Source organism: Nelumbo nucifera, chromosome 1 (assembly GCF_055504915.1).
Source record: "Nelumbo nucifera cultivar China Antique chromosome 1, China Antique-T2T, whole genome shotgun sequence".
Classification (NCBI taxonomy): Eukaryota; Viridiplantae; Streptophyta; class Magnoliopsida; order Proteales; family Nelumbonaceae; genus Nelumbo; species Nelumbo nucifera.
The window spans coordinates 78,506,723-78,527,622 of NC_142649.1; the positions used below are offsets into that span (position 1 = coordinate 78,506,723).

General features: G+C 38.3%; 1 protein-coding gene across 1 annotated transcript; it reads left to right on the plus strand.

The window, feature by feature from the left end:
- Positions 1 to 478: 478 nt before the first annotated feature.
- CCDA (cytochrome c biogenesis protein family) lies at positions 479 to 19,462 on the plus strand. The gene is made up of 13 exons (XM_010270521.3): positions 479 to 851; positions 981 to 1,074; positions 1,838 to 1,972; positions 3,142 to 3,194; positions 14,872 to 15,002; positions 15,107 to 15,192; positions 15,324 to 15,355; positions 15,603 to 15,764; positions 16,773 to 16,845; positions 16,967 to 17,067; positions 17,762 to 17,854; positions 18,715 to 18,761; positions 19,068 to 19,462. The coding sequence occupies exons 2-13, from the start codon at positions 987 to 989 to the stop codon at positions 19,141 to 19,143; spliced, it is 1,077 nt and encodes a 358-aa protein (XP_010268823.1). The 5' UTR covers positions 479 to 851; positions 981 to 986; the 3' UTR covers positions 19,144 to 19,462.
- Positions 19,463 to 20,900: the final 1,438 nt, after the last annotated feature.

Below are 20,900 nucleotides of genomic sequence, written 5' to 3' on the forward strand. Positions count from 1 at the left end.
AATCATTACAAAAATGTTTTTTTTTTTTTAAAAAAACAGGATCGCCAAATATGATTTTCTTGTCAATCAAGACTCTACATGCACATGATGAACAATGCAGAACTGTTTCAACCCATTCTCCCCATATTTAAGGTTTAGGTAGGTAAGGTTGGCGGATTTGGTTAATAACCCATATCTAATTTTTTACTACATATAAATAATAAATAAATAAAATAATATGAATAAACATCAGAAGTTACAATTATTTAATAGAAAATATATAAAAATATCAATTGTATACCAACGGTTAATATATAATTTGTATACTTTCAAATTTGGACTACCAGGGTTTAATGGAAACCGGATCTACTCCTCACATCGACGCCTCACACGCATATCCTATTCATGGGAGATGTTCCCGATGCACGGTAGATGTGCCTGTGAGGCGCCCATTCGTGAGGAGCAGATCCCGTCACGGTTTAATGCGGCCCTAGAATCTAAATCCAGAAAGTGAGAAAACGGTTGGATTGAACCGGGACCAGACCGTTGACACTGAAAGTCTGAAACCAGTTTGTCCCGGGTTGGCGAGTTCCCGTCACGAGTATAGCGAAAACAAAAAATGGTGGGGTAGTGATTATGAGTGTTTCAGTAGATTCTAATCTGACGTCATATAACTGCTCCATCACGCAAGGTGGCTCCTCTTTGACTTTTACACATTACTTTCGTGAGAGGCAGGGGATAAAAGTGGAAAAAGAGAAAAAGAGGAAGAAAAAGATCTCCCGCGTGTTCGCTCCACTCTCGCTGCGATATCGTTTCATTCAGTGCCAGCAAAGCAAGAAGGGAAGAGAGCTCGGACGGAGTGAAGAAGAAAGGTACTCTTTTTTTTATTTTCTCGTTTCAGTTCTGTGACAAAAAGTATCATTATTATCCTGGACTCCTATCTTTTCTTTAAATAATCTGTTTCTGCCTCTCACCTTATCTGAATTTGGTGGAATTTCCAGTTGGAGATGTCTTTGATTCTTAGCCGGTGGGGCAGTGGTGTTGTGAATTCTTGCAGAATCTCCAGCTACAAACGCGACCAGAGAAATGGTCATGGTCAGTCAATTTATTTTTCCGGTGAAGGATGGGCGAGTAGTTTTCGATCTCTAGTTTGCATATGATATTATTTGAAAATTCCAAATTTGGTTGAAGTTCATGGCTAAGCGGTGGAAGCTGCACTTTAGAAGTTATTGTGAACTTGTAGCTTTTCCATGCTAATCATCAATTCCGTAATAATACCTCTTTATGGCATTGACTTAAGGTGGAACTTGGTTGAGTCAGTGAGTTTAGTTAAGTGAACTTTTAAATTTAAACTGTCATGCTAATAGTAAACTGGGAAAACTTAATACTTCAGTTCATAGATGGTTAAATTTAGATTGAGACGGGATACACGAACTGGGTTTTTTGAATTAAGTAGGTTGATAAATTAAACTGATTCAAGTGTAAGGTCAAGTTTTCTCTGCAGGTAGTAAAACTTATTGTCCAATTCAAGTGTAAGGTTAAGTTTTCTTTTGAGTACCGAGTTACATAATTGTAACTTCTTTTCAATTTCATTTATTCATTGATTGTAGAAACATTTGCAGTTTTATATCCTTATGCAAGTGTTTATCGTTTTGAAAGGAAAACATTTTATTTAGGGTTTTTGTTTTCAACTGAACTCTACAAAGCCTTGTCCAGACTATATTAGCTACATGAATCCTTTTAATTTTCTTTCTTTCAGGGCTGAGATATTTTTGCTTTATGTTGTATACATACGTTTATCTTTCATTTCTTTTCCCAATCTAACATTGGTAAAGATTCTCTGCTTTTACTTATGAAGGAAAATATAAGGTGTCTGTTAAAATGATCAAGAAATGTTCCACATCTAAGGATCTTACAGAAGATGTTCCAGCACCTTTGGAGACCAATAGAAGTAGTGGGCTACAAGTTAAGGGTTTGGTAAATGCCATTGCAGGTAGAGGATTTATGTTTTAAAACGCTGTTTCTCTTAGTGTTTTGTACTCTTGTTAATTCCTAAATTTGGATAAGTTGAAAGTGAACTCTTTTTAGTTTTATATAACATTACACAACAAAAAATGTATTTTCGTGTGCTTACTGTATTTGCAATTGAACTTTTTGTTGGACGATATCCCTATTGGCCGTTGCAATCCAATTGAGAGAACTGTTCAAAGCTGTTACTTTTATTCCTTACTATTAAGGTAGAGCTTAAATGTTCTCAAAGCAACTTGCACATGTCCCTGATGCCCCTATCTTGGTCAAGAATTTCTTCATGGTTGATGTACTGCTACACAACCACTACAATGCTCAACCTCCAAAAAATTAAAGAAGTGTATTTCCAAGTTCCCTGAATTTCTTTGTAATCTTTTGATACTATTTTGATCCAATTCTTTTTTTTCTAACCAAAACCTGCTGCATGTTACTTCTTTCTATGTAAAGAACTCAAATATAATGACTTGGGACTTAAGCGCCCAAAACCATAAATTGCACAGCATTAAGGACCAGGAATCAAAGGTCAACAAATTTGAAAATCTCCAGAATTTTGGAGGAGATCCAGTGTGTGTGTGTGTTGAAAAAAAAGCATATAAATTATTGCAGTTTTACTTTAAATTTAATTATATAAAGATTTCAGTCGCATGGAAATGGCTACTTAGTCATTTCCAAAGTACCACCAAAAGAAATTGACAAATTTTCATTTTTGGGTAGTGTCATTTGTATCCTTTCTAGCATTTTTTTTAACATAAACTCTTGTAAGGAAGTTGACAAAATTGCCCAAAATTGTTATGAATACATGAGATGACATATAATTTGAATAAAGAGTTAACAACAGGGTCTTGGAATTAGTAATCCATGCTAAATTGCAATTACTTTTACTTAGCAGGCCAGATTCAGTTAATTACAATTTAAATATTCTATGAATCATGATTTAGTATTCTGAGATTGTTATAGTTCATTCCCCTGTCAGAATATTGCGATTCATGATTTTGATCAAGATAGGCAACCCAATTGAATGGTTCTGGGCACAAAGCTTGGGACACTTCCACTGGTCTGTGGAAAAAGCCCCCCACCCTCAAATTTTGTGCACATGCTATATCTTGGACCTTATGTCTGTTTCTTTGGTTTCAGTGGCAAATTTGGTTGCAATAGATACGGCAAATGCTCTCTCGATGAACTTAATGGTCAGAGCTTGTTTTTTGCCTGTCATGTTTATATTCTGATAATTAATATATGACTATTGTGCTTAATTTTCTTGTTGTCATCATTTCTGTCATTGTTGTTATTAACATGTTATTACCATCATCATTATATTCTCCATCATCATCTTTTGCATCCTTCTATTGTAGAGTAAAAGCTTATAAGGAGATATCTAAGTATTCTTTCTCTAATCATAAATTTTCAAGGGAAGACTCTCTCTCAGTTTAGTTGATATCTTCTTGTTTTAGTTGCACTAATGTGATATCTAAGTGCTGTCTTTCTGTCCTTGGTGTGCCTTCAGATTGCTGAACATATGCCTTCAATTTTGTTACCATTTGTTCTTTAATTATATTACTTGAACAAAACAAATAGAACACTGCAGTGGACTGATGTAATTTAAGAAAAGAAACACAGGTTCAAAGAGAAGGAGAGAGAGAGAAAGAAAGAAGGGGTTCGGTTGTGTATTACTGCTGCCCCATTAGTTGTTATTTATAAATATTAATCTCTTTACAATAGTAGGAGTTACTCTAATACCCCTACTTAAACTCCAATACAAAATAAAAAAAGATAAACAAGGCCCAGCTGACCCAACTATAAAAGGAAATAAAAAACATAATAAATAAGTGTGGGGTTGGAACCACACACAGTACTAACTATCTCTACACTCCCCCTCAAGTTGGGAGTAGATGTTTGTCATTCCCAATTTGCATAAATTTGTCTCCAGCTTGCTCTTTGTGACTGCTTTAGTAGGGAGATCAGCTAACTGCATGTCTGAGGCAATGTAAGGAAGGCATATTTCTTGAGATGCAACTCGCTCTCGGATAAAATGTCTGTCCACCTCGATATGCTTTGTCCTGTCATGTTGTATTGGGTTGTGGGCAATATTAATTGCAGCTTGATTATCGCAATACAAAATCAGAGGCTTATCATAATCAATTTCCAACTCATTAAGCAAGGATTTCAGCCATAACACTTCTGCAACCCCATTGGCCATGGATCTGTATTCAGCTTCTGCACGAGAGCGGGCAACAACATTCTATTTCTTGCTTCTCCAGGAAACAAGATTTCCCCCCACAAATGCACAATACCCAGAGTTAGACCTCCTGTCATCAACACATCCAACCCAATCCACATTTGTATACACTTCTATCTTCATGTGACCACTATTCTTGAAGAGTATACCTCTCCCTGGGCATCTCTTCAAGTAGGCAAGAATCCTTTCCACTGCAAGGAGGTGAGTGGTCTAGGAGAATGCATGTATTGGCTAACAACACTAACAGCATATGAAATATCTGGCCGAGTTAGGCAGAGATAAAGAAGTTTCCCAACCAACATTTCATACATAGCCCTGTCCTCAAGGAGGTGGTTGGGAATAAGTCTCCTTCATGCTGTCCCAAATCTCCTTGGCTGTTTTTGCCCAAAGTTTCGGCTGATGTGGGGCTGCATGGAATTACATAGCCAAGTCATTACTAAATAATTCTCTTGAACCCATTTCGGATGTAAAGTATCTTTCTCTGCTGGTTTCTTTGTATCCCCCAGTCACATAGCCTAATTTACCTCTACCTCCAATAGCCATCATTGCTGATTGGGCCCACTCCAAGTAATTGGTTCCATCATATCTAACAGTGGTAATTTGAAAAGAGTTTTTAGTCATGTTACCAGTCCCAAAAAATCCTTCCCCTTGTGTTTTTAACTCACTTCCAAACTTCTCCATTCTTAAGAGAGCACTAATAAGCTAAAAAAACTCCAAGAAGAAGACCTAAAAGGATAGATTTTTTTCTGCAACACTAAAAAAATAGAGAAGACAACCCAGAATTTAATCTCAGCAAGAAAATTAAAACTCCAAGAACTTAAACTTAGCCGATAGGATAGATCCTTTCCAAGAGTGCAAACACAATCAAAAAGGTCAACTTCCTGGTAGACAAACCTGGACTGTAATCAGACGATAGATCCTTTCCAAGAATGCAAACACAGTCAAAAGGTCAACTCCCTCCCTGGTAGACAAACCTGGACTGTAATCAGTCCAATATTCACAGTCAAAAGGTTCAAGGTCAGATCTTTTCCAGGCGCACCCTCCAAGAAAGGCTCACAGTCAAAAAACAGTTCGTAGGGTTAAGAATAAACCCTAGAAAATTCAGATTTTCTCAGCCGCACCTTCTAGATAAATCTAACTTATTTCTTACTACTGCTGGCCTCAAGAAGAGATGAAAACTTACCCAGAAAACTCTGGTCGCCACTTTCAATCTTGATAAAAAACCAATCTTGATTTCTCTAACCTTCTCTGACTCTTCCTGATTACCAAAAAACACTCTCCAATCTTCGGACAACTGCTAAAGATCTCCGGTAACCTCCAAGAATCAGGCAAAGAAAGCTCCTTTCTAATCTTCCAGCCCTAGGTAATTCTCATGTGGTCGGCTGGGTTAGACTCACATGAGAAGCCCTAGATCGTGCTTTGATACCAACTTGAACAAAACAAGTAGAACACTGCAGTGGACTGATGTAATTTAAGAAAAGAAACACAGGTTCGAAGAGAAGAAGAGAGAGCGAGAAAGAAAGGAGAAGAGAGAAAGAAAGAAGGGGTTCGGTTGTGTATTACTGCCGCCCCATTAGTTGTTATTTATAAATATTAATCTCCTTACAATAGTAGGAGTTACTCTAATACCCCTACTTAAACTCCAACACAAAATAAAAGAAGATAAACAAGGCCCAGCCGGCCCAACTATAAAAGGAAATAAAAAACATAATAAATAAGTGTGGGGTTGGAACCACACACACTACTAACTATCTCTACAATTTTTTTCTATGGGTTGCAATTTCCTGTATCTTTTAGCTCTGTTCCATGTTTTAGGATGGTTTTCTTGATGCTTTTCCATGGATAAGGAGAATTGTCCTCTCACCTATGTACATATATCTTCCTTGAGATACTTGAGAATTGCAGGAAGCTTCTACAGGAATTGTGCCAGCTTCATATTCTTAATCCTACCATTCTCACTTCTTCTCATAGTCATAGCTAAAGACCACTATTGTAACTCAGTCAAGTATGCTATCAGCAATACTAATGTCTCTATAGGACTTTGCTTTTGGGTGTTTCTGGTCTCTAATTTCTAAACATAGGTGTTTCTTAAACTTAGTAATGCTCAATTTTATAAATGAAATCATATACCATTTCTTTTAATTGTGGACCTAAAATATTGACAATATACCGTTGTTCTTTTCCACATCTTTCTTTCATAAGCTATGTTACCTAGATATGGCAAGGATATGGCTGGACAAGGTGTTGGGTGTAGAAGTTTCACTAAATATTGAGGAATCGTCTTGAACAAATTATCCGGATATCATAGTTTGTGTGTGTGTTTGTGTGTGTGCAGATGCATGACTCAAGGGGTTCCACTACCTAGAGGCATGAGGTGTAGACCGTGTGGTCTTGAACACAAGAGGTGTAAGGAAGAGGAGGAAGAGGAAGGAGAAGAAGGAAAAGGAGGAAGGACAATGAAGAAGAAGGATCTCATCTTGTTATTCTTGTTTCTTTTTGATGAAAGATGTCTTGTATTAACCAAATTGAGCTGTATTAGAAAGGTGTTGGGGCAGGGGGTTTGGGAGGCAAATCCTGCTAATGAAGGGGTTCCACTCCCAGAACCCAAACTTTATTTCCCTTTTCTTTTCTTTTTTTTTTTCTTCACTTTCTTTCTTTTTCTACTTTCCCTTCCCTTCCCTTCTCTCTTTCCTTCCCTTTGCTTTCCTTTCAGTTGCAAAGTTTAGAGATGTTGAAGAGAGAAGAAAAGGAGGAGGAAGAGAAGAAAGAAGTGTCGAGAAGTGCTTGGTGTGGCATTGTTCACACCAAGAGGCTTTTCATTTCTTATTCATAAGCAGAATTACAAAGGTGCCCTTGAATAGGCGCCCAAATACAAAATAACACAAAAAGATAGAAATGCCCTCACACTTTTAACACCCCCCCTCAAGCTGAGCATAGATATTTATCATGCCCAGCTTGCTCAAATTGTTGTCGAGCTTTGATTTGGGAACACCTTTAGTAAGACAATCTGCCAACGGGTCTTCAGACCTCACATAAAGTAGACAAATCTCTCCACTGGCAACTCTCTCTAATGAAATGTCGATTAAACTCAATATGCTTTGTACGGTCATGTTGAACAGGGTTGTGGGCTATGTTTATGGCAGCTTGATTATCACAATATAATGTCATTGGAGTATCAATTTGCACTCCCATTTCTGTGAACAAGTTCTTCAATCACAACAATTCTGAAACTCCATGTGCCATAGCTCTGTACTATGCCTCTGCACTTTATCGAGCCACAACCGATTGCTTCTTACTTCTCTAAGATACAGCATTACCACCCACCAAAGTACAATAGCCAGAAGTAGACCGCCTATCATCAATAGAACCTGCCTAGTCAGCATCAAAATAGGCCTCTACCTTCAGATGCCCATGATTAGAATACAATATCCCCTTTCCTAGACATCCCTTCAAATAGGCAAGTATTCTATTCACTGCTTGCATATGAGATGATCTAGGCTTGTGCATATATTGGTTGGCCACACTCATAGCATATGATATATCTGGTCTAGTTAGACACAAGTAGAAAAAGCGGCCAACAAGTGTCTGATACACACCTTTGTCAGGAAGAACATCTCCATCATCAACTCCCAGCTTATGATTGGGATCAATTGGAGTTTCAACTGGTTTACAATCCAATTTTCCTACCTCCTAAAGCAAATCAAGGACATATTTCCTCTAAGAAATATAAATGCCCCTCTTTGACCTTGCTACCTCAATCCCTAGGAAATACCAGAGATTTCCGAGATCCTTAATTTCAAATTCAGTAGCAAGGAAAGACTTCAGTTCAGCAATCCAAGAGATATTATCCCCTATGATAACAATATCATCGACATATACTATCAACATAGTTATTTTTCCATTTGCTCTCCTAATAAACAGGGTATGGTCAACTTGTGATTGCGAGAAGCCAAATTTTAGACAACTTTCCTGAATCTATCAAACCAAGCTCGAGGGGACTGTTTAAGGCCATAAAGGGATTTCTTCAAACGACAAACCTTTCCTTCACTCCTGGAGGAAGTTCCATGTAAACTTCTTCCTAAAGGTCTCCATTAAGGAAGGCGTTCTTAACATCCATTTGTTACAAGGGCCAAGAGTAGTGGGCAGCAAGAGATATGATAATTCGGATTGAATTCATCTTGGCTATTGGCGCAAATGTTTCCTGGTAATCAATGCCATAAGACTGGGTGTACCCTTTTGCCACAAGTCGAGCTTTGTACCTTTCAATTGAGCCATTAGCTTTATACTTCATTGTGTAAACCCATTTGCATCCAACAGGAATTTTGCCTTTTGGAAGAGAAACAATTTCCCAAGTCATTTTTTTTTTTTTTTTGAGTGCCTCCATTTCTTGGTTTATAGCATCCTTCCAATGAGGGAGCTGCACTGCCTCAATAACATTGTGAGGGACAAAAACAAAAGCAATAGAAAAGATATAGGCACAATAAGAGGGTGTCAAAGTATCATAAGAGACAGTTTAAGATAGGATACTTAGCACATGTCCGTCTTGCTTTACGAATTGCAATAGGAAGGTTGAAGTTCGGATCTACAAGAGGAGGCTCAACAATAGATTCAGCATAGGCATTAGAAACAGGAAGAGGTTCAGAATCCAAATTACCTGAGTCCAGGAGGTCAAATTGTAATGGACATTCAATCTCTAGAGCCATCCTCTTTCTCTGGGAGGAGGACTACTATGACCACAGGGAGGAGGAGGAGGAGGAGAAGGATTGATAGCATCAGTTGTAGGAATTGGCATACAAAAGGGAGTCTGATCTTCACTAACATCCTCCCCTTGAAGAGAAGGTCGAGAGACAGAGAAGAAGGGAGTAGACTCAAAGTATGTGACATCTTTGGACACATCTTTTTCTAGAACAAGGGTCATAACAATGATACCCCTTTTGAACTAAAGAATATCCCAAGAAGACACACTTAATAGACTTTGGATCAAATTTCAGCCTAGAAGAACTCATGTCATGGACGAAGCAAGCACACCCAAACACCTTGGGAGGAAGATGGAATGTATCCTCATCTAGAAAAAGAAGTTGATGAGGAGACTGGAGGTGCAGGGTCTACGAGGGAAGTCTGTTAATAAGATATACAGTTGTTTGAGCAGTATCCCCCCAAAACCGAGTTGGAACATGCATCTGGAATGACAAGCCTCTAGCAACTTCAATCACATGTCTGTTTTTCCTCTTTGATACCCCATTTTGTTGGGGAGTATGAGGGCAAGAACTCTGGTGAATCACTCCTTTTTCTTCAAGGAAGGTTTGTAGGTGCTTCTCAAAGTACTCCTTGGCGTTGTCAGATCTAATAATCTTAATCTTCTTCTCAAACTGTGTCTCCACCATACTAAAGAAGCCTTCCACAATTAAAATAACTTCATCTCGGCTTTTCATCAAGTACAGTCAAGTATACCGCGAGTAGTCATCAATAAAGAGAATGAAATATTTGTAGCCACTTATACATGGAATGGAATAAGGTCCTCAAACATTAGTATGTATTAAATGAAAAGCAACAGTACTTCTCTTGTTACTTGCAAAAAAGGTTGTTCTACATTGCTTTTGATAGTTGACAGACTTCACATTGCAAACCAGAACTAGACAAGGACTCAAACAAACTAGGAAACAAAAACTTCAAGGAACCAAAAGACACATGTCCAAGACGATGACGCCACAATTTCAATTGACTTAGTTTCTCATCATGACAAGATACAGACTGACCCATCAACCCTAACATTGGAGACTGATCAAGAAGATAAACTCCATCGGCTTCATGCCCATTGCCAATCATCTTCCCCGTACTTAGGTCCTGAAAGACACAATGAGATGGAAAGAAGGTTATAGAGCAATTATGAGACTTTGTAAGAGAACTATAGATAAGAGATTTCTATGCAATTGTGGAGCATGGAGTACAGAGTTCAAAGAAAGGCTATTGGTAAGTTTAACTTCACCCAAACCTGATATTGGGGTCTGGGATCCATCGGCAATGGTAATCATACCTTTCCCTGAAAAAAGTCTATAAGTGGTAAAGTAGGAAGGTGTACCAGTCATATGATCACTGGCTCCTGTGTCAATTATCCAAGAGCTAGAGGGTGGGACATGACATGCAAGTGCAGTACCTGATTTTGCAAAGGCACTAGAAGAAGCATTTGAACCAGTAGATGTAGGCAACCCATTCTTTTCAAGATGGAGTAAGATGCCTCTTAATTTTTCCATCACATCAGAGGTGTCATGAGTAGATGCCAGAGCAAGAAGGTTTCCTTCAAGCATGTGAGTCTGAGAATCGTGACTTGTAGTAGCAACATGAGCATTTACTTTCTTTCTAGTTTTAAACTTCTCAGGTTTCAAGTGGGGATTTAGTTTTCAGCATCTATCCTTGGTATGCTTCGTCTTCTTTTAGTATTCACAAAATACCTCTTAGGCTTTGTGGCCACAAGAGCAGTGTGCTCACCTACAGACACTTGCATCATAGCATTCCTCCTACTCTCTTCATTCTGTACAAGAGAATATGCTGTGGAGAGTGAACAATATCAGCACTAAGGATGTGTTGCCTAGTGAAGTCATAATCAACATTCAGCCCGACAAGAAAATTGAAAACTTGATTTTTTTCAATGTACTTCCTGTATTGTTCAGCATCAAGGGGATCTTTCCACTCCAAAGCCTCAAGATGATCAATTTCTTCCCAAATTGATTGTAAGGAGGAGAAATACATGGCCACTAATTTCTCCCCCTATCGCATATTACATGCTTCTCTTCGAAACTGATAGATTCTAGCAATGTTTTTCGCTTGAGAATAAGTTGCACTTAGTCTGTCCCAAATATCTTTAGCTATTGGAAGGAACATATAGTTACGGGCGATGTGTGGCTGCATAGAGCATATAAGCCATGACATCACCAACAGATTATCCTGCTCCCACTTGGAATTTGTGGATCTTCAGGCTTCGGCTTAGCTTCCTTACCAGTAATAAATCCGAGCTTACCTCTTCCACCAATTATAAGCTTGGCTGATTGAGACCATTCTAGAAAATTTGTCCCATCAAGTTTTACAGTAGTAATCTGTCCTCCGACATTGTCATTGCTTCCCGAGAGAACATAAGTAGGTACGCGGACGTCTTTGTGTGAGTCCATTGATCACAGCCCCTCCAAAAAAATTTCTCACCAGCACCACAGTCTTCCAACAACAACTGAACTCCCAAACACCTTTTCCACAAGGTCAGACACTAGTTACAGCAAAAAAACTAGGAAAAATAGGTATTGGCGGCAAAATTTGAGAAAAAAAAAATTCCCAAAATAAGTTTTAGGGCTCTAAAAAATTCAGGATTGCTTCCTACAGCCCCAGGGGTTTACCACGACTCAAACACAAGAGGTTTCAGCTGAAGGGATGAGAGATCCATCATATGGATGGCCGAACCCTACAGGTAGGTTGGGCGAAATTTCAAAAATTTCTCTCTTTCCCATGTGGGAATCACATTCCCTATTTTAGAAAACTACATTTTCAATGATCAATCTTGAACCCTAAACCAGACCAGATCTGAAACCAAAAGGTAGGAGAGGAATGTACCTGATACGGAGTAGCAATAACTCCCAACTAAGGTGTTCACGCCCAAGGAAAATGCCAAAGACTGCTCCCACTGAAGATGACACAGCGTAGGGTGGAGCAGAACCAGCAGGTGGTTCTTCAGCAAGAACCGAACTCTTCAGCAAGAATTCAATGGAGGGTGAGTGAGCACGACTTCAGATTAGTTTTTCACCAAAAACTGATATCAAGAACCTTTCTTGATCGCTCCTACAGGTGGAGATCGAACTGGCAATGACGGCAGCAATAGGAGAAGGCAAGAGCAGAAGATGGCGTCAATCTAACTGGAGTTGTTTTCTCTCTTGAATCTGTAATCTGATTGGGGTAAATTAGGGTTTGCCCTCCTCCTCTATTTATAGCCTTAAAGAGAGCTTCTCCTAATCCCATTAGGAGTTTCCTAATCCAAATCTTGTATTTGGATCTGGACTCTCTTTAAGAGATAAGGATAATCCCTTATCTTATCTGCAGATAAAGATCAGCCCTCATAATCTTATTAGGAGTTTCCTAATCCAAATCTTTATTTGGATCTGGACTCTCTGAGTGGATAGGGATAACTCCCTACCCTATCTGCTGACTTATCCAAATCTTTAAACTAGTTCGAATTGGGCTTTAGGCCCATTAAGTCCATGTGCTCACTTATCCTCCAAACTGCTGCCTAGTTGGGTATCCTTGTATGGTGTGGGACCCAAACATTGATCTACACATCAGCCACATGGGTTCAGCCCAGCCTCTGTTACAAGGCCTGGTCGAATTCACTATAGGAGACAGTGAACCCCCGAGTCCATCACCATGGGCTCTTAATGGGCCTAACATTTACACTAAATGGTCCCCGGGTCAAGCCACCTTATAAAAACCCAAGGACTGTGGGCAGATGCAAGATTAGTCCATCAGGTATTACCCTCAATGGTCTTACACTTAACCTCCCAGCTCATAATGATCAAACGCTGCCCAACAAGAGAGAACCCCTCCCTCGGCTGCAAGGTACAGTGCTGCACTCTCTACTCACATGGATTCCGGGAATTAAAACATTTTGCAAACATTTTGAAACCATAATACATATATATGTATATCTATATATAAATATATTTTGCAAAACAAATTTCAACGGTTGAAATCGGTTACCGGTAGCTTTGGTTTCCATCAGAGAGAGTGCATCCCTTATCATTCACTTTGTCTGACAAAGGGGCTGATCCTGTCACTATGATCACACACTCAGATGAATTCTCGGGCTATCCCAACATACCCAGGTTTTGACCCCCTCTAAGGATCTCACTGATTGGCATATCAAAGTCAGTCCAATCCAACACCTAGTGCAGTATCATAATCGAGTCTAGGGGTCAGGTGTAACATTCCAGTTTTACCCATCTATCTCCAAGGTCCAGGGTAATACTGGAATTCTGGTCCGGTTCAAGGTTTCAAGAAAACCCACACTGCATGTACCTCAGGTCTCACCCTGGCAGCTGAGACAAGCCACCCCAACCAACTTGGCGGCACATCAGTGTCAGCCTTGGCAGGACAAATCTCCCCAGATCTATCCAACGGCTGTGAAGATTATAAACTAACACGAGTCTCATATGTGTCCAGTTTAAGGGTATTACACAAAAACACACCATAATAACATGAATCAAATATGTACTTTATTCATTTACATTAAATGTCATAATGTACATCATTCTGATTGGATTTAAGGGCATACACTGTCTAACATCAGCAACAACCAATCCACCATACGAGCATGCAAGCCCTAAATTCCAAATTTGGATTTTTTGCCAATTTTCATCCGAAAAATCCAAAACAGCTTCAAACCACCATGAAACTTATACCAAAATTCCCCTAAAATTAGGGCAAATCAGCGACCATCAAAGACCCATAAAGATGCCACCGACTGTACAGACTGCTGACGTCAACCGACGGCATGCTGACATCAGCAAATCTGTCTGTGAGTCACGATCAGAAGGAGAGTTTTCTTGATGGTGAGTTGCTCTGATACTAAGTTGCAAAGTTTAGAGATGTTGAAGAGAGAAGAAAAGGAGGAGGCTTTTCATTTTCTTATTCATAAGCAAAATTACAAAGGTGCCCTTGAATAGGCGCCCAAATACAAAATAACACAAAAAGACAGAAATGCCCTCACACTTTTAACACTTTCCCTTCCTTTTCTTTTGTATGAGGCACGTGCATGAAGCCTACACCTCAAGAGGCATCAACACCTCCAGCATGAACCTCAAGGTGTTTGGAGGGCGTCTCCAGACATAGGTCTCCCATGCCTTTTAAAACATTGATCAGAGTGTTCCTAATGTCAAGTATTTTTCTATGCTTTTCTAACTATGGTCCTAGTAGACATTTCAAATAATGTGGAAAGAGAGAAAATCAAGTATGCATGTTTAAGTTGTATTTTATGATCTAGTGCTTTCTATTTAAGACTATAGTTGTCATGCATCACACTATAAGGTAATTTGTCCATATATTTTAATGAATCTTGGTTCAGGATCAAACTTACCAAGTAACACGGTGTGATTTTCTTCTCTAAGTTGCCTGTAGGCTGTGATTGGTTGCACTTGGAAAATTATATTTAATTGGAAAGTGAATCATTTTCCTGGTTTGTATCTTAACTTGGAAAACAAATCTGAATGGTTGAGAAATATACAAGTATTATAATGTATGAATCCAGCAGACGAAACTCTGTTTGGAAATGACTTGAAGAAAATTAGGAATGTCAATTTCCTACAATTAGTTCTTACTGTTTTTAAAATGTTTTCTTTCATTAGCAATTTTACATGTAACCAAAAACCATAAAATAGCATTTTATTGAAATACTCCATTTTCCTCATTTTTATATGCAACCAAATGGAATCATCATTAAAATTATTTTATTTTCCCAAATCACATCACTACCATGGTCTATGTACTTAAGTTTACCCATCATGCCATCTGGAGGGCTGTATTATTATCTCAGCCTGCTTGCAAGCTTTACTCTGCATACATAGTCTCAGGAACTAGATTTACTTTCTTTGAGGCAGGACAGAGCAGCATCCATTTCCACTTTGGCTGACATGGGTCTGGGAGATTGGTTTGGAGGTTTCTTATATTCAGCTGGACAACAAGCTAATGAAGCTGTTCAGGACCAGTTGTCAACTCTCAGCTTCACTAGGTTAACATCTGCCTGTAATCTTTGATTTGCATTTAGTATTCAGATGTTCAGCATCTGGTGGTTTTTCTGTTCTCTTATTCTCCCATTCTTATTCCTTGTCCCAGTTTAGCAGTTATTTTTGGAGCAGGGCTTGTAACTAGTCTATCCCCTTGTACACTAAGCGTTTTGCCATTGACCCTTGGCTACATTGGTAAGAATTTTTGATACACAGACCTGTTGCCTCATTGCAATTGCATCTCTCTCTCTCTCTCTCTCTCTCTCTCTTCTTTTTGTTTCTTCACATTTCTTGCTGTTTCCGTGGTCTTACTGCAAATCATTTAGGAGCGTTTGGTTCTGGGAAAAATAGAGCTAAGGTAAAGTTTGTGCTAAGTTAACTTCTACAAATTCTGTTTACCTTTTATACCAAGATTGTCCAATTTGTTTCGGAGATCTCTTGAACATTGAAAGCATCACTAATTGAGCCAATCAGCAGAGAACTTGGTTTAGTTGGCCTTTGTCTGTTATAATATTTTTACCACTTACCATGTTTCTTTTAAGTGAAAATTCATATCTGTTTTGTTTGAGTTAAACAAGATATTCATGCAACCAATTCTCTATCAGATAATTGGGGATTCAGTTGCTTTCTCATTGGGCTTGGCAACAACATTAGCAATCCTAGGCATAGCTGCTTCATTTGCCGGCAAGGCTTATGGACAAATTGGGCAAGGATTACCAGTAGCTGCTTCAGGCTTGGCTATTGTTATGGGTTTAAATCTTCTGGAGGTAACTAAACATTATTTTGATTATATATATAGTGATTTTCAGGGAGTATTGTGTGCTTACATTATATTTTAACAAATGCTTTGTCCCAATTACAGGATTAAGGTAGCAGATAGTGTTGTGTATTTCACATTAATCTTTATTCACCATTCTCCTAAGGATTTCCCTAGTTAAATCCCAATGATCAGCTTTCAGCTTTGAAAACTATATTTTCTAAATTATCACCTTTGAAAACTTTCACTCTGCTAAAACTCCAGCTCTCACAACACCGGATCCAATTGAAAGGAGTTTTTGATGCTTTCTAGGTTTACACAAATAGCCAGCAAATACAATTGGAACATCTACTTGTTTATTTTTTTCCAAGCCAGAACATGTACTTATTGAGTTAAGTTACAATTTTACACAAATATGTTGATCATAGTTGGTTAACTTAGCTCTAATCCCAACTGTTTGAGATTGGTTACATGAACCCTCCATGCCCTTGTGTTCTATCAAGAGTTATGTCTTTTATTAATATCCATTTCTTACTACAGCCCATTATCTCCCTCGGCCATCCCCTTGCTCGTTTAGAGCTTTCTACTTGCACCAAATCACACCTTACCAGTATAGTCAGCAGTTATCTATGCACATGGCTAGACCATCACAATCAATTTTCCCTTATTTTTTCACCTAGAAGGACTACTCTTATTCCTTTTTAATGTGCTTGATTCTTGTTCTGTCCTTCCTAGCTTTGTCAATCATCTACCTTGGCACCTTTGTTTCAGGTATCATCATTTTCTAGCCATGTCCATTTATTTATTGTTCGGTATTCTGTTCCATATAGCATTGTTGGTCTTTTATTGATCAAAGTTGGTCTAGTTATGAAATCTCTCCCTCGACTTTCATGCATGATGTTTAGCCACCTTCTAATCCTTATAACATTGAGAATCGTTTCTAAAATGATTCTGTGTGATTTTTTTAATCCTCTGCCAAAAAAATGTTTATGCTAATATCGGTGTCCATCTTTTTCAGATAATTGAACTACAACTTCCTTCATTTTTTAACAATTTTGACTCCCGTGCTGCTGCAGCTAACTTTCCTTCAAGTAATTGGGCTTCTCCCTCTCATTGCAATGTTTCTCAATCAAAGTGTCTGAATGGCACTGTTTAGCACATGTTTTACTTTTGATATGTCAATGTTGTTCTAACCTTCAGAGAGCTTTTTAGGTGTGCAAGCATATTTGGCTGGGCTTACATTTGCATTAGCTGCTTCACCTTGCAGTACACCTGTATTGGCCACTCTGCTTGGGTATGTGGCAGCATCCAAGGTATTTGTAATCTCAATTTCTTGATACTTTTTAACTCATTGTTAACTTGCACATATGTTTGAACAGTGAGGAATGCCTACTCAGATTGGTTATGGATTTTGTGGCTTTCCTATTTGGTATGCCATCAATTGGGGACTGCAACCATTCTGTCTGCTTGAATGCTGTCCATATCATATGAGAAATTCAGGGAGGAGATTTGGATCTTAACTTTACATTATGCTAAAACCTACTCTATCCATGGAATGGAAGCACAAGAACTACTGGGAACTTTAAGATGATTATTAGTGCCTTGAAGAAAGATTGTATGATAGAGATTAGGATAGTAGAGCATACAAAAGCACACTGCTATACAAATGGCATCATATTTTCAGTTGAGCTTTTGAAGTTGAAAATTGCAAGAGATACAACTAGATCTAATGGTTCTGGTTTGGAATAAATTTAGTCTTGACCTTTTTCTACTTCTGGTTAATGGATCTTTGTAGAATGCACATTTATCAATAGTGAGGTTTGGTGTCTACAGCATTCGTGATAAACTTTATACAACCAATGGCTAAATCAAAAGAGTGACCTTCCATTATGAGATGACATTTTTCTTCTCTTTCTTCACTAATGGTGTCAATCTATTTCATGCATGCATGATATATGTTTACTGGAACAGTAAGTAAATAAATAATTTGAACACTTCCCATTTCAGGACCCAGTTATTGGGGGAACCCTACTTCTGACATACACGACAGGCTATGTTGCTCCTCTTCTTCTTGCTGCTTCTTTTGCAGGTGCATTGCAGGTATAGTTTTTGGTTCTTAATCTCAATAGGAATATTCCTGGGTTAGGATTAAAGGATGAAAGAAACCATTCACCATGTCCATGCTGTGCAAATGAAGTACATACAGGGATATTAGGCCCTACTTTATGATTCCACCTATGAGATGTAGGCTAAACAAACAGAATAATCATGATCGCCTTCTCATTCTTCTAAATAGCCAAGTAAATTGCAGTGGAAGGGCCCGAGGAGATCCAGATATTGGGTGTTACAATCATCCAATCTGGTTAACCTTTTACATTCCTACATTCAATGGTTCAATCTTGAAACTGCTGATGTGACCCACCAAATGTTGGCCTTGAAATATCCACAAAGGCATCCTACATGTATACAGATAGAGGATGGCTTTTCTTTCCCCTGTCCTTTTTTCAGTAGAATCTTTCCCCTGTCCTTTTTTCAGTAGAATCTTTCCCCTGTCCTGAGAACTATTCTCACTTATATTCTTTCTTGTGATGAAAATAGATTGAGGTTGGAAAATCAATTCTAGCCATTAAAGCCTATGGACTTTTAAAGCACAGAGGGAAGGAGAACTTCATTAATAAACACCAGTAATCCCATGAGTAATAAAAATACCTTTGATTAGCTTCTGCCATTTTGTGCTTTAGAGGCCCATAGTCCTTAGGGTCGTATTGCTAGTATTTGTCACAGTTGAAAATGAGTTCACTTGTGCAAAACTGTTGCCTAAGATCAATATAATTACTGAAAACTCTATTGAGAGAGCTTCAAGCTCTCATCATCTAGATATCCAAGTTGAGCTTTATCTGTTTATATGTAACATGGAATTTAACCAGAAATTAAGGATGCTTGTCTTATTATATGTGCAGAGCCTGCTTTCATTTCGCAAATTCTCAGCATGGATTAACCCAGTGAGGTACATCTTGAAACGCTTAAATAAATGCAACACTGAATTTGATAATATGAAACACAACTACCTAATCTATACTTGTTATTCACAATATGCTTCGCATCTCCCCCTAAAATGATCACTGCTTGGCTAGGCTCTACCATACCTTCCAAATTCCTAGAGCCCTCTTCATGTTACCCCCAAGTTAGTGTTCCTTGGTGACCAAGAGGCAAAGGAGAGATCCTTGGGCTGACTTGTGGATTTCCTTTAAAATCTACTCATGTAGTCATGTCCGTGTTTCTCTTACATGTTTGAATTTGATTATTCTTGCAGTGGTGCTCTCCTTTTGGGTGGAGGCGTGTATACTCTGTTGGATAGGTTGTTTCCCCCTGCTACAATGGTAATGTAGCTTACAGTGAACTGGAAGCAGTGGTAATATATTAGCATTGGTTGGGAAGAAATTATCTCTACCAGGTCCCATCTCTCTCTCTCTCTCTCTCTCAAAATTAGAGCTGACAATGGGTCGGGTCTACCAGATAGAACCGAACCAGTTATATTGGTTCTGGTTCTGAGTTTTAGGTTCCAACTATAATTGGGTTGGACCAGTTTTTGTTGTTCTGAACTGATTATGTAATTAAGAATATAAAGGTCTCCTGGTTTTCTTGTATTTTACGTCTAAAAGGGTAAATTTCATAGACACTATATTAGATAATTTTGGTTATTTGCTATCATTTTTGTTTAGGTTATATTATCAAAAATGAAGCTCCAAGTTGCTATATCAAGGTAATTATAGAATGTCAAGTATAGGTCCCATTATCCCAATTAATAATTGATTCAATTCTGATTGAGTTCATAGAACTGATTAATATTGGTTTGGGACTGGACCACCATGTCCTGAATCAGACCCGACCTATTGATAGCTCTACCCTCAATCGCATGCACAAACAGGATTGAGTGACCCAAGTCAATCCAATCAACCATGCATCAGGTTCCGTTTGGGAAGATTACAAATATGTAGAGTGCATTCTCGTCCATGGATGCAAAGTTGGTTTAGTTTTGCATTGATAAGTTTTTCTTGCTGGATGATTTTTAGTTGTAATGGGTGCAAACATGAATCTCGAGATAGAAATATACCTTTTTAACATCGATCAACTTTGAGTGCAATGGATGTAAACTTTGCTCTTATTTTGAATGCAAACATGTCTTAAAATTTGTGAAAGCTGTCACTTTCAGTACATAAACATATTCTTACCAAACACCAGAAAATTTGAACCACAGTTCACGTATGCACTGAACAGACATTTGAACTCTTTCCAAACAGAGCCTTGAGACTATTTTGGATGTTAGATCTCTACGATTCAGTTAATTGAAGAGTTTATTCAGCGCCGTAGATAGCATGCTTTAGATTAAAGTCAAAAACTTCTTTTTTTTCCTTCTTTTTACATGTAATGGCATTTGGAAGCGGACTAAAGTCAGAAACTTGGGCGGTTTGGGGTCCTTTCCACCATAAACTTGGTTCCAATAAACCAAGCCTTTGTTGATCTCACCCTTAGAATCAATTATAATGATTTAGATTAAAGAATCTATAATCTAGAGAATGGAAAAACCAGAGCGGCAATTATCGTTATTCATATTAAAGAAGCAACATTCCCTTGAACGGAAAGAACAGTATGGCACACTAAATAAGTCTGGTTTATATTCTTCACGGGGGGTTAAAGCGATTGAAAAAAGAATTAAGGCTGTGAGATTGCTCTTCTTTGGTGTAATATCAGATGCCACCCACCTTCTCTTCACTTATTTTTTTCTTGCCTCATTCTACTCTCTGCGCTAGATCCAAGATCCAAGACTTAATCAATACATATTTGCCTGTATCACTCAAGTTGAAGCATCTGAAAGATCTAGGGACAGATAAAAAATGAAACGTGTTAATATGGCAAAAAGAATAATGGAACAGAATTCATGTGGCCGACTGGCCGGCCCCATATTATCGGGGTTGAATTGAATTCAGTATAGGGCTTCATATATATATATATATAGAAAGAGAGAGAGAGAGAGAGAGCTGAGTATAGCTGCATGTGGCATGGGTGTAAAATCCCAGTCTCAATGTCATTTCTATATTGACGAGTAGAAAATTAAAAAAAAAATAGATTGATTAAAAAATTAACT

Excerpts from the sequence above, each read along its gene's own strand:
- CCDA (XM_010270521.3), top strand. The coding sequence starts at position 987 with ATGTCTTTGATTCTTAGCCGGTGGGGCAGTGGTGTTGTGAATTCTTGC. Across the intron at positions 15,003-15,106 it reads TCAACTCTCAGCTTCACTAG|TTTAGCAGTTATTTTTGGAG; the intron begins GTTAACATCTGC and ends TCCTTGTCCCAG. Across the intron at positions 15,193-15,323 it reads ATTGACCCTTGGCTACATTG|GAGCGTTTGGTTCTGGGAAA; the intron begins GTAAGAATTTTT and ends CAAATCATTTAG.